At 36.0% G+C, this 14,174-nt stretch overlaps 1 protein-coding gene across 1 annotated transcript in view; it reads right to left on the bottom strand.

Annotated features, from left to right (window-relative positions):
* LOC122716398 overlaps positions 1-12,529 on the bottom strand; it is a 45,906-nt gene extending 33,377 nt beyond the window's left edge. Inside the window, exon 1 of the mRNA XM_043939423.1 lies at positions 9,599-12,529. Within this exon, the coding sequence (XP_043795358.1) occupies positions 9,599-12,514 (2,916 nt within the window). The 5' untranslated portion in view covers positions 12,515-12,529. The remainder of the gene's footprint in view (positions 1-9,598) is intronic.
* Positions 12,530-14,174: the final 1,645 nt, after the last annotated feature.

Here is a 14,174-nt window from a genome sequence, read left to right as displayed (position 1 = left end):
ATGTTAATTATAACACTCTTTTCTACATCAATAATTCTTAATACCGAAAGAAATATATTTTTCATTCTTATAAATTTCACGTCCATCAACACCTGACGAATCTATGTACCAGCCAACCAAGCTCCACTTAATCTGGAAACGTATCTCCAGTTAAAAATCACTCCGATCAAGTTTCCAACCTCGAATTGCCGAAATTGAAAACTGATCGAATTTCCAAACGACACACGATTTCAATTATGCAAGAATGCATTGTCCCTCGGAGGAAGGAAAGAGCAGGAGAAGAGAGGCTATTGTCGCGTGGCCTACATACCAAAAATCGTAGCGGTTGATTCAGTTGCGACACGATCGTTAGAGCGCAATGTTCCTTAGAAGGCCGGCTTAAGGATCGAAACGTGATAACGGGCCTTAGAGCAAGTCGGCCAGCCAGCTTCTCCCGTGGATCTATGCAAGGTCTCTCTCTCTCTCTCTCTCTCTCTCTCTCTCTCTCTCTCTCTCTCTCTCTCTCTCTCAGGACGGCCATATACGAGAATTCCCATACGGTCTTATGGAATGTCACCGGCCACGATGCTGCCATTTCTTGGCTAGGCCTGTTCATCGGCTATCTGACTTCTAACCGGCAATTTCTCCACGAGTAACCACGACCTCCCGTGACCGCGTGCCGATCGGGGAGGAACTGAGAATTCGTTCCTTTCTCTCGGTCGAAATAAACATCTCTATCGAGAATCGTCCAGATAATCGCCGAGATTATATTCGATAAATTATCACCGGATTGAAACGAGTGCGAACGATCCATCGATCCCTCTTTAATGGATGTCAAATATGTGTGTCAAACGGAAATATATTATAAGAAAGCCTGTGGCTAATTTAAGTTCGTATATTATATAAGATGAATATATTTATTACAAGTATAGCGCGTATTGTGTTGCACATTTGCAATTTAGAATTTTTAATTGTTATCTGTAGAATAACATATGGAAATTCGTTTACTCAATAATATTTAATTTTTAAATTGTTCATTCTTACAGAAAATATATAGCAAGTATATATATATATATATCTTCATCTTTCCATTCGAATCGAATTAAATTATCGATTCCATTAAAATGATTATCACCTCGGATACGATAAAATGTATTTACAAGTAACAGCTGACTAATGGCAAAATAAATAAAGAAAAAAAAAACCAAACTTGAATTAAAAATCTGATTGCAAATCACCGAGATTGAAAAATCTCAAAAAAGAAGAAGAGAAGGAGAAAAAAAACATGGATGCTATAACTCGATGCAAATAGCGGACTACGGTAATAGTTATCGAAAGAAAGAAGGTCAAGGATACCTTCTCCAGGCGTAAACTCGATTACCGTACACATGCAATACGGTAAATCTGGAGACGAAACGAGAGAACAGTGGTTCTTCGAACGATATATATCTACGCAAGTTTCCTTTCTCTTCATCGATCTCGTCGGGCTCTTTGTAAAATCGTCGAAGCCCGTCTTCTATCGAAGCCCGTATCGCTTCCCCTCAGACACTCCCGATCCCTTATCGAGGCTCACTTGGAAAAAAATCGATAGAAGAAGCGCCTGACGCATCGGCGATATCCAATATCGCTTGCGTCTTCTTAATTACCAATCCGATAAATATCCAACTGACTCATCATGAGGTGTGTTTCCTAAACTTTAGACATGGGTTAGATGAGGTACAGACAATGGCAAAAGTCTTCGTATACTTTTTTATAAAAAAGAATTTGATCAAGCTTTAAATTTTCCTTACTTTCTCACGTTTCAAATATAATTTTCACTAATATTTTGCAAGAAGATAATAGAGCATTTAAATATGTTTGAATACTTTATAGAAGTTATGTATTTGAAAAAAATAATATTGAAACTTTATATTGACATTAACAATATTGAATTATGATATTAAAGAAAATTGCTCTACATATAATCTATTATATAATGTAATATTTCGCATAAAATATTATTGTTGATATGAAAACTTTTGTGGCTGACTGTATATATATATATATATATATATATATATATTCGTGTATGAGAAACGTATTTATATAGAGATAATGATTGTCATGTGTTTATTTTTCTTCGATGATAGCTATTAAATCGATAGATGTTGAACGTACAACGAAATTATTCGAATTATGATGAAATATAAAATACTTAGATACTCGTTAGAAGATAATAATACAATATTCCTGTAAATCATAATAATCTTGAAAATATTTATTGTAAATGTTATTCGTAAACAAGTCGTAATTTATCCAAAGATTAATAGAATAAAGATTTCATAAATTATAAGAAATCATACATGCTATTGTTATATATAATTGTTGTTAATAACTTAAATAACTTCTCATAAATTTCAATATAAAAAAAGAAAAAAATTAAAAATTCCTTCGAATTATATCAACAAACATTTTTCAAGAATTATTAAACGTTCGTTCACGCTCGACAAATCTTGATCAACTCGAAAGTCGCCAGCATAATTATAGCAAGGAATGTAGACGTTTAACTGTGTATTGATAAGGTAAACTAGTTACTGGATCTAGTTAACCTGGTTTTCCTTCACGTTATTATTATTACGTTTACGATGATCGTTTTGTCACCATAAACGTACCGTATTAGCAGGCATTTCTTCGTCCAAGGCATTTTGCCTCGTATAAGGACGTAAGAACCGGAAGGGACACGGAATCGATGATTATGCGATCTTACATAAGTATTAAATATGTTTTCCTCGCTTTTCGTATTATTACTGTTGTCGCGAATACTTTCTGCGGTAAATACTCGACCGACTGATGTAACACAGGAAAAACGAACACGATGGTATCTATTTTTCTAAAAAAAAAAAAAAGAATTTTCTGAAACCTCCTTTAAATTAATCGAACGTTTGTGCATGAAAGGAATATTGAATATATATTGTTATATTGTTAACAATATAAATTTTGATAATATGGATTGATAAAATTGATTTAAATTGATTTTTTCTCTCAATAAATTTTTTACTGTGGTATTTATATATTATAAATTATATTTTATACGTAGATTTATATATATACGTGAATAAATTTACATATATTCATTATTTTCAAATTATTATTACGTATTTTCTCTATCTCCTTTTCTTTCTTAATGCTTTTTCGATCAATATTAAATTATTGTTCAATTGAGATTTTAAACAGGTTCTCGAATTTGAAGGAATTTGGCATCCATTCTTATTTTCATTCGTCTAAGAGCCAACTCATTTATATATAATGATAATTTATTTTATTTATCTATTTGTAATTCGTAATAATATAGAAATTTAATATTTTCAATACTTCTTATATCGTAATGCAATGAAACTTTTATTTCGTCAGCCTCTGATTAAACACTGTTATATCATTCACTATTTCGTGATATTTTCAGCAAATATTTTCCACATTTTGAAAACAGGTAATGAACATTACGTTTTTATTCCAAAAATATAATAATTTAATTACTATATATTCGAATCTCTTCTTCAATTTTTTAAAAAATTAATAAAGTTCTGCAACTGGGGAGGAGGGCCTAACAATTAAGCCCACCATCGAAACACGGCACGCAGAATTCTTTATTTCCATAGCCACTTGTGGCACAATTAAGACACAAAAATACCACTCAATTCTTTGCTTTCACCGGAGATAAACTTTCAGAAGATTGTGAAAGATTTTACCGTTACTGGAAAGATTCAAAATACACGGGGGAATCCATATCGCAAGTGGAAATATTCACAGATATACATTTATATGTAATATTTGGACAAGCTTTCTTCTTCTTCTCCTTCTTCTTCTCTGTTATTTGTGGTATCGATAACTTGAAAGAATTTAATAATAGATTTTTATCGTTATTGGAAAATTTATCGAAGCTTATCGTCACCTTTTACCTAAAATAGAGTTTGTGTTGCGTATAAAACGTATATAATCGCGCGCGTATCACTTCACACAGACGTAATATGAAGTTAGTAATTAATTTCTTTCCTGCATTACGAAACGCGCGCATCGTTTCAGTTGGCTACCTTCAGAAATTCCACGAGGGGTATCATTCAGGAATTTTATTTCCTATTTTTTTTTTTTCCTTTTCCAATTCACATTCATCTCCTACTCTTTTTTTAATAATAAAATCTAATGCTGTTGTTGAAAATACTTACGCTATGACTATTATTGATAGTGTTATCGACAGTTATCAGAAATTATCGAATATAGAAAATAATAATAATATAAATATATATATATTTATATTCAATACACATGCTTTGGCCAGTAATGTCAGTAAATTGAACAGATTTTTAGAAATAGAATGGATAAAATATCGTACAAGAAATCGAAAAATAAAATTAAAAGATATAAACAATTGTTTTCGAAAAAACAATTGCTTTTTCTTTTTTCTTGTTGTCTATTAAGATATTAAGCTTTGTTAGAATAATTTTTTTCTTTTAACATATCTATGTTATCTCAAACTATTTTCCTATTATATTTTTAAAATTATAATATTATTTTGAAATTACCTATATTCCAATTCTATACTTTACAAAGTTACTTATTTAAAACACAAAATTGTAATCGAATCTTTGTATTTTCACGAATTAATTCCAAAAGTCTGTTCAAATAAATAAGTTTTACAAAATTGAGCTTATACACTGAATTATCAAAAACTTTAACACGTATATATTTTGAATTATCGATAGTAATTTTAAACAATTAAATTAATAACAATTAATTAAATTAGATCAAATTAATTCTCAAAACAGAAACTTAATAGTAAACCATAAAATACATCACTTTCACGATAAACCATCCATTATGATCAATAATAGTCACTAATATTCGTTGGCTAGTTTTCTCCAAGTTTTTCACGTTCAAGAAAAAAAGAAGAAAGAAAGGAAGGGGGAAAAAAAAAAGAGAAGAGAAGAAAAGAGAAGAGAAGATGTTCTCAACGGAGAATCGTTCCACGACCTAATTCCTCTAGCGCATCACACGGTGAAGGGATCCTTTTACCTCGTTACAAACGTCTCCCCTCCTGTCCACGCGGTTAATATTTTTCTCGATTAATTAGATCAATTATCAAAGCTCGTGATAATCAACCGGATCGTAACGCGTGTACACGAGGTGCAACGCTCACGATTGCGTAATTATTACGAGGTCGTCGAAGGTTAATTAACACGACCAAGTGTTCGAGATACCGATCGCGTGTCTCGACCGATTCAGACTCCTCTACACGAAGAAACGTTCCTCCATTTTATCCCCAACTTTTTGTTCCAGCTCGAAGCGAAAAACTCGAGGAGAACTTTCGATCGATTAGGGTCGTTTAGAGGTATCCATTTAATTTCACAACTCGATACTCGATAGGCTACTTAATTTCTGTTTAACTATTGGCGAGAGAGGGTAATGTAAACCTCAAATGATATATGTTGCAGGAAGTTTGGTTATAAAATGTAAATTAATGGACAACTATTTATTGTGTATGGAACAATAGTTTAGAAAGGAAGTGAACGGTCACTTCAAAGGATATGCTATGGTGTAATTAGTCTTTTGTGAGGTGGTGAGGTAAAGGTCATACGAAGGTCATGTATTTTCAATCGACATTCCCTTACAAAAAAGTTATACACATTGAAATGTCATTGATTTGTTTTAAAATTTGTATGAGATTTTTTGTATGAGAGATGTATTAAGAGTATGAACGTATTTTACAGTAAATGATAAGTCTTGCAAATCTTTTAAACTAGTAATTTTTCAATACGGATATGTACTTAAATCTATATGATTTCATTTGAAAAAAAAAGAAATATCACATGATCTTTAGATTTAGATTGTGTCTCTTTTGAAATCATTTATTTTTTTCTGAATCATTTTTTTGAAAGTATATCTTGTCTACAACCAAAACACTCTGTATAACAATTCTCGAGTAATATCAGAATTATTGTCATGCAACACGGATTTAGCATTATGAGACAAGCAATCCGATCTTGGCGACATGTTTATCAATCGAATTACGCATATCACGCGAAATTTTATCTTTCCCTGACCCTTGATTTCTTAAACATGCATATAATGGTAATCTTACACCATAAGAATGAAGATTGGCAATATTGGATAACAGTGAAAGAGTGAAGTATTATTTTTTAATTAAGACGTAGAAGATATTAATTTTGATCATGATAATCAATCATTTTTTTTCGTTTCTAATTACAACTAATTGATTTAGAAATAAATTATTCATGTAAATAAATGGAATGAATTAAACGTAAAGAGAAGTAAAAATTTAAATGCTAATAGAGATCTATATAATAACAATAGCTTCAACGTTTTAATTTTTAATATCATCTATATATGATGTTGGTTAATTACAGATAATGATACTATGCAGATCCGGGATCCTTGATTATTCTAGTATGTTATTCATTTTCATTATTCTATCACATTGTTGCAAATATAAAAACTTTTTTTTCTAATTGTATAAGTTATATATTTCGAAGTATCTTGAATATTTGAGAATAAAATTGTCACAAGTTATTCTTGAGACTATTTTTCGCGAATGAAAGTAAATGAGGATAGTAAAAATTTCAAAAATTCCCAAGAGTAACTTCATAAGAAACTTTCAAGTGGACGCATATATCTTAAAATCACAATCATGTTTTCACCGATGTGAAATTATGCAAAATTCTCTCCTTTCTTTCGTTTGTTTCGATAAACATATTCAGTTCTATCAATAAACTCGTTTTTATAAAACGTTATAAAATCAAGATTCTCGAGTTTACGATATTCATATCGGAAGAAAAATGAGGAATTGCAGAGGTGTAACAACGGCTCTACGCCGACACGGATACACGAAGAGAATCGCGTAGGTGTTAACGGGCTGATTTCATCGTCCTTACACTAATCTAATTGCTTTACGACATGCATTATTAAACACCTATTTGCTGATTTAAAATATCATATATTTTTGCAAACTGCTATTAATTGCAATTTTAATCCGTAGAGGCTGGTCTTCGAAAATAGAGAAAAAAAAAAACACGGACCATATTGGAAGTGAGGCATGTATACGCGTGATACGCGAAGGAACGCTGCCTTCACGATTCTAGAAGGCCTTTCAATCGATTCAAGGACGATTGGAGAGCTTGATTCGATCGAATGGAAGATATCACAAAGTGTCACGAAGGAGACTGTTCAATGCATTGAGGTAAATATATATTTAAAAAAAAAAAAATGCTTAATCGTTATTCTTGTTTCGTGCGATTCAAAGACTTGTGGTCTCGATGCACGCTCCAATTTCTGGTTCGTTAAACGGTCCTCCTTTATATCGGGACAAGAGCGGTTCTTCCTTCATTTCCACGAAATTTCCGTTATGATCATTAGACAAAGATTGAATAAAATTTAGTTTATAATCGAGTTTTTTGGAAGTTAAGCTGATTAATTTTAACTTTGAAAATTTGATGGAGTTAATATGGACTTTTTATGTGGTTTATTATAATTTGTAACAATTGAGAATCTTTATAAAAAGAAAAGTTTTATTTTTGATATTAGTTATTGCATTTAGTTTATTTGAAATGAAAGTTATGCTCAAAATTTGAAAACTGAGTCGAAGCAATAATTTTATAAAAAATTATCAAATCAATTATACAAATCAATACTATCCAATTTTGATTCTTAGAAATAATTATTAATATTTGTTTATTAGTAAAATTCTTGATTGTTTTATAACTTGACGTATTACAAAAATTAAGATTATTGTTCTATCTAAAAATCTACATAATTTTAATTTAATACATTCTTCAGTAAATTCAGTCAATTAAGAGATCAATTAAAAGAAAGATCATTCAATCATCGAGAAATTGATAATTGAAAGAAAAAAATTGTGTTGGAAAATTATTTATAAGAGAATTATTGACACGAAGAAATTGTAGGACAAATCGTATTCGATCGAACAAGTTTCCGGGTTATCTAATACGAGAAAGTCAGCCTCAGTACCACCTTCAATTTCTCGATTGCGATATCTTAATTTTCTGCATTTTCAGCAAAATATACTCGATTTCATTACTAATGATTGATCTTTAACACCAAATTAATCCGTGATAATCCATTGGATTATTTTTTATTTTATTCATTTATGCAACGAGGATCCTAATTGATCGATGACGAATCTTTGCAGGATGATAATAAAAAATATCATATCTTTGATAATGCATGTTAAAATGTATTAATTATAGTTACGCGATAATTTTTAGATATAAACGATTAAAGTATTTTTAGATGTATATGGAATGTAATTAAAGTTAAAGATTGTTTATTTGAAACCTATTTTTTTTAAATGAAATACTTATTTCGAAGTAATATTTATAATTGATATTAAAATATTTTATATCAATTAAAGAATTCTTTCTAATTATCTAATTAAAAATTTATCTCCTTCAATCCTATATAATAATAGATTCATTATCCAACTAAATTAACCCGCGTAGTCACTTTTGGTTCTATCGATCGATAATAATGTTAATTAGACAATAGAAATTAATCTTTCGAAATTCTATATGCCTGCACATAGATTTTATTTCAATAGATTCAATGTCTAATCTGTTCGAACAACAATTTTATTTTATTAATTTAATTTTATTAATGAATCTTAAATTTATTCATTTATTATATTATATTTATTATCAACATCTTCAAACCGGTTATTATCTTTGTGTTGTAGCATTCGTATTTTATTTCATATCTATTCATATTAATATTCTATCATATCTATTTATACTAAATAATTGTAGGCTATAAAAAACTTTATATTAAATAAAAAAAAAGTCTATTTATCGATATAAATCACTTCTAACTCAGCTAATCGTATATTCCACGTGTACGTGTTAACGGTTCACCGAATAAAGGTTCAAAGAACTAACTCTAAGAACTCTACGATAAAGAAGTCTGAAACCAGGTGTAGGATTACGATCGAACAGGAGCCGCGTATTTGTTAGAGGGTCGCGTTACCGTTTCGCTCGACATCAGCTGTTGGGACAAGTTTACGACGAGCGCGCGACATCCTTCTTACCCGACACTGGAATGGAAAACAAATAAATGTCGCGTACGAGGTGGTTAAATGTGACCGCGTGCCGCGCATGCTCAGACATCACTTGAAATTCTACGTACGCCGTCGGCGTGAGAACACGTACGCCTCGATGCCACCGGTATGCTTTTGTTAACTCGAAGTCATATTAAAAGAAAGTGAAATGCTTTGAATTATACGTACACGTACGAAAAGAAAGTCGTCCGTGACGGGTCGCCATTGAACCGTGTCGATAGCGAATTTTTTTCGCAATCCAGTCACGAACTGTTTAATTTCTAACTGCAATACTTTAAATCATATCTCGTGACGAAACTTTTTGCGACTAGAAAGTATTTGCATGATCTAAATCTCTTGAACGGTATTTTTAACGAACTATCTATTTTCAATGACGTATTGAATAATTAAATTCGTAATTATATATCGCAAAGTTAATATATAGATTAATTTCGTATATCGGCGTAATTTAGAAAATAAAGATGTAATAAATGTAAAAATAAGAAGTTATTGATGACTCACCTTCGGCTTCTCCCGTTTCTTCTTAATGATGAGTCCATCGTTCTCGATATAATCGGGTACCTCCTTCCGGTTACTGAAATTGAACACCATGGTATTGTTTTGCTGGTTCCAAGGTTTCGTCTCCCATAATCCGGCGCCACCTGAATTCGACTTTTTAGCAGGTTGAATTTCGTCCGCGCTCTTCAAGCTAACCACTACTTTGGTTGGTTGTTCTATGCTCTTCACTCGATTGATCAGATTCTTCTCCAACTCTCGATTGCTCAGATTTTGCTGAGGATGTTGCGTCTTGGTGGATACGAGAGGTCTGATTATCCCTATCTGTTTCTGGGGAGGGGACTCGGTCTTTTGGCATCTTATCGTCTTCGACTCGTTTCCCTGCGGATACGAACTGTTGGTCGAGGACTTGATCAAACCCAGACTGCAGATAGCACCGATTGGTTTCGTTTCAACGTTCGCTTTGGTCTCCGTCTCCTCCTTAACATCCTCGTTCTTCCTGTCGTTCTTGTTGTCCAACTCTAATCTCTCTTGCAGCCTGGAGACTGTCTCTTGATCCGTTACAACGTTCGCGGAACCTCCGGACAAAAACGACTTGCCCCGGGATTCTAGCGACGACAACTTCGTTTCTGTTCGTGTGTCCGGTTGATTTTGCTCGTCCATTGGTTTCTGCCCATTCTGTTTGAATCCAGGCAAGTAACTCTTATTGGATATCGGTTTATCGCTAAAGCAAAATTGCATGGTGACGCCGGTTCTCGCGATATTCTCCAACGCCGTTTTCGAGATCGTCTTCGGGCCATCCATTTCCTCTCGCTCGTGCTCATCGTCGCTGTGATTCGCGTTGTCGATCGGCGACTTATCCTCAATCTTCTCTCGTTCAGTCGGACTCTGTATCCTCTCCGTAGGCTGTTGCTGCCTAGGATGTTCCACGATGCTCACTATGTTCCCATTCTCCTCGATTTGTTGCTGCCGCGACAGCTTTCCATTGTCGGGCATGGACGTTTGTCTGAACAACTCCCTGCTAGGACTCGGAGGCGGTTTGTGGACGGGACTGGAATTCTGTCTGGTCAGATCCTTCATCGGGGATGGCGGGCTGTGCACGCGCGGCGAGCTCTGCCTAAGCGCGTCCTTCATCGGGGACGAAGGGCTCTGCAACCTGGGCGAGGATATTCTGGGGGAAAGAACGGGCGTTACGGGCGGTGATTTGATGCTGATCTCCAGAGAGGATTTTAATTTACTTAATTGAGGCTCGGGACTGGGCGCGGGCGAGAATTTCAATTTGAAGGATGGCTCGGGCGACGGGGACGGGGAATGCGACTTCTCGATCTGCTGGAATTTGCTGACCACCGAGGACACAGACTGCACTATGGGATCCGTGATTACGCCATCGATGTGATACTCTTCCTGCCCGTCCTGAGTCTCGATCAACTCCGCCGTAGGTTTCTGCGGCAACACGATCTTCTTCGGGGAAGTTGGAATCGGCCTGGAATTCCCGTTTACAAATGGTTTAGGTTGAATAGGTGGTTTCGGCCCTACCTTCTTCTGTGCCTGCGCCTTAAACGTGTCGTTGATCGTTTTAAACGTGGCCACTTTCGCGGCAACTTCGCCTTTTGGTTTCAACTTCCTCGCGGATCCCTCGAAGATCCTCATCGTCGTCTTGACTAGATCCGGGGGCGGCCTTTCCGTTTCCGCCAACAACGGTTTGATCCTCTTCGGTTTGTTCACGGGTTTCGGCCTGTCCAGCTCGCTCAATCGACTTTCTATTTTCACCGGGTTACGATCGATCAGGATAATATGATCGTTGACCGGTTCCTGTTTCAAACCATTCGTCGTGGTAGCACGACCGTGGGATATACCGTGGGTACTACCAACTTCATCTGCCCCATTGTACCTCAGTAACGTTTCGACGCTTCGTGCTCGTTTCATCGATTCATTGCCGCGGGAAGCATTTCTATACCTGTCAGTTTTCGCGGCAGCACCATTAGTCGTTCGTTTCGTGTATTTTCTCACGTTTTTCTCCCCATGTTCCTCATCACAATCCAAAAGATCCTCGAGACTCGCTGCGCGTCTAAAACGTTGCACCGAGACGCGATTCTTGTTCATCTCTTTGAGAGTGAGGTTAAGATATTTGCTCTTTAATTTATTCACTATTCCCGGTCCGTATTGCAGCTCTTCCGAACTGTCGCTTTCACCGTCGTCACTCGCCTCTCGATTCCTCGCCATTTCTGTTTCGATTTTACCAGTTTTCATTTTCGCCAAATCCGCAAGAAGATCTCTCTCCACTTTGTTGCTTCTACAGCCACGATGCTCGTCGCAATTTGACAACAAATCACTGCCTTTCCCGTCCTGCTTGGATTCTTCGATTTCCAAACCGTCACCTTGTTCCGATTTTCGTTCCATGTCCGTCGACGACTTACTCATCATATCGTTCGCAACATCCTCCGAGTCGGAGCAGAACGAAAGATCCACTTCGAGACGCATGTTGCACGCGACTGTCGAGGCAACGTCCGTAGTGGCGGTTGTTCCGCTGCTGACGATGGCGCCACACGCCGGTCCTCTTGAGAAAAACGGCGAAGATGATACGACACCAGCTATGGCGCTTCCACCACTACTACCGTTAACACTCGATATATTCACCATGTTCACACTATCTTCTCCGCTGCTCGTCGTCCGCGTTCTCGATGACACATTGCCGGCTATACACTGTTCTTGGACACCGGTCGAATCAATGAATTCTGTTGTTCCACTCGTTGTTGTCGTCGACGAGCCAATTACTGCGGAACATAGCTTCACACTGGCCCCGTTACTCGCGAGAACTTTGTTTTGTTGCCTACGACGCTGTATCAAGTCTCTTTTCCACTGTGGCACGTTACTGCCGTTCGTTTCACCGGCGCTTGTCGTCGTGTTGCTGGTGGTAGCCATGTTGGACGCGCGATGGGCGCGTTCGCAAACGCGCGCCCGAGTTTACGCGACACCACAATCCCTTTCGATTCGTTCCGATTCTCTACTTGTCAAAATAAATATTTTTTTCTTCACACGCAATATTTGGTATTCATACTGTTGACACAAATTCTTCTAACAACAAAGAACATGAGCAGCTGCGAACGTTCGATGTAAAATCGATGTCTTTGACACATATGTACGTTCGCACGCGCACGTTGACAGAAGACACGTTTCGTTCAGCCGGGAATAATTTATATCATTTTTCCTTTTACTTTGAACAAACAATATTCTCGATAGATATTTGTTATCAAGGAGCCATAATGCAAATAATAGAAATAGCCATTGATTCTATACGACTGTATGTACATATATGAAATCTAAAACAAGTTTAATAAAGAAAAATCCAAAAAAAGGCACCTGTCGTGAGAAAAGCACACGCATACACACATGCACACTGCGCACAAAATCGAAAGGAACGAACAGCACGATTCGACGTATCGTACACGTACTATTTCACTCTATGATAACTATCATGTCCGTTTCCTAGTGTAACGTTGTACCCGGCAAAGGTTCGCCAATCGTTGGAAATCGAAAGTACCTGCCTGTGAGGACGCACTCACGCACGCACTCACGCACTCATACGAAACGCCGACGAAAGGCGAGCACGGCCGTCCTTACTCGTTCGCACGCACTCCACTCCTGTCCCTGTCGAGATATCGCCTCTCTCTCCCGTCTCCTATGCACCAGTCCCCTCTCGTAGCACGAAACAGCCCATCAAAATCTCTCTTCTCTTTCACCCCTCTTCTTAGTCCCGTTTTCCTTTACTATCGTTCTCTCCACCACCCTGACGTTTACTCTTTCGACCGATCAAATATCGCTGTTATCGAATATCGGACCAATAATCGAAATCGCGTTTAGGGTTACGAGGGTGTATCGCGAGCGAAACTTCGATTCCAGAGGGCGGGAAATATAAAGCGAAAAAGAAAAGGGGTTCGTATAAGTGTTTAAAATTTTGAATTATTATTTTAATACGCAATATAATATTTTAACAATAATATTAAATTTGCTATTTATCTTTGGACCTTTATCATTAAACGAAGTTAGTAAAAAAATGTTACATGTGTCGAACACATTTAGAACAAGGGGGAAACGCATCCGGTGAACAATAATAATGAGTGTATGAGAAAAACAGGACGGATCTGAGAATCGGAACGAACGATGACCTAAAACAAGGAATCCCGAGCATTCGGCTCGTTTCCTCGCGTTCCGTGACGAGGCGAGTCCCGCTCGGAATGTTTGTTCATTGCACGCTTTACGCGAAACTCTTGTGTGGGTGTTATTATCTCGTTATATTGTAGAGTGGTGTTTTATACGCACGGGATTATATTAGCCCTGGCTGGTTCACGAAATAGTTCACTTCCGGTGTCGGCATTGCTATCAGAGCGTGCGAAGATTCATGGTAATATTCTAGACGTTGTCTAGAAAAAAAGAAAAAACAAAATATTTTTAAAAATACTTACCTGGAATCGATCATCTTGCAAAAATTAGATTCATTATGCAAAAAATTTGCAATAAATAGTTTATCGATTGTCGTTTGTTCGATTAAAATATAACTTTAAAAATTTCTAATGTTTTTAAA

This window comes from Apis laboriosa, unplaced genomic scaffold (genome assembly GCF_014066325.1).
Source record: "Apis laboriosa isolate Shangri-la unplaced genomic scaffold, ASM1406632v1 scaffold45_cov149, whole genome shotgun sequence".
Lineage (NCBI taxonomy): Eukaryota > Metazoa > Arthropoda > Insecta > Hymenoptera > Apidae > Apis > Apis laboriosa.
This window is presented reverse-complemented; position numbering and strand designations above follow the sequence as displayed.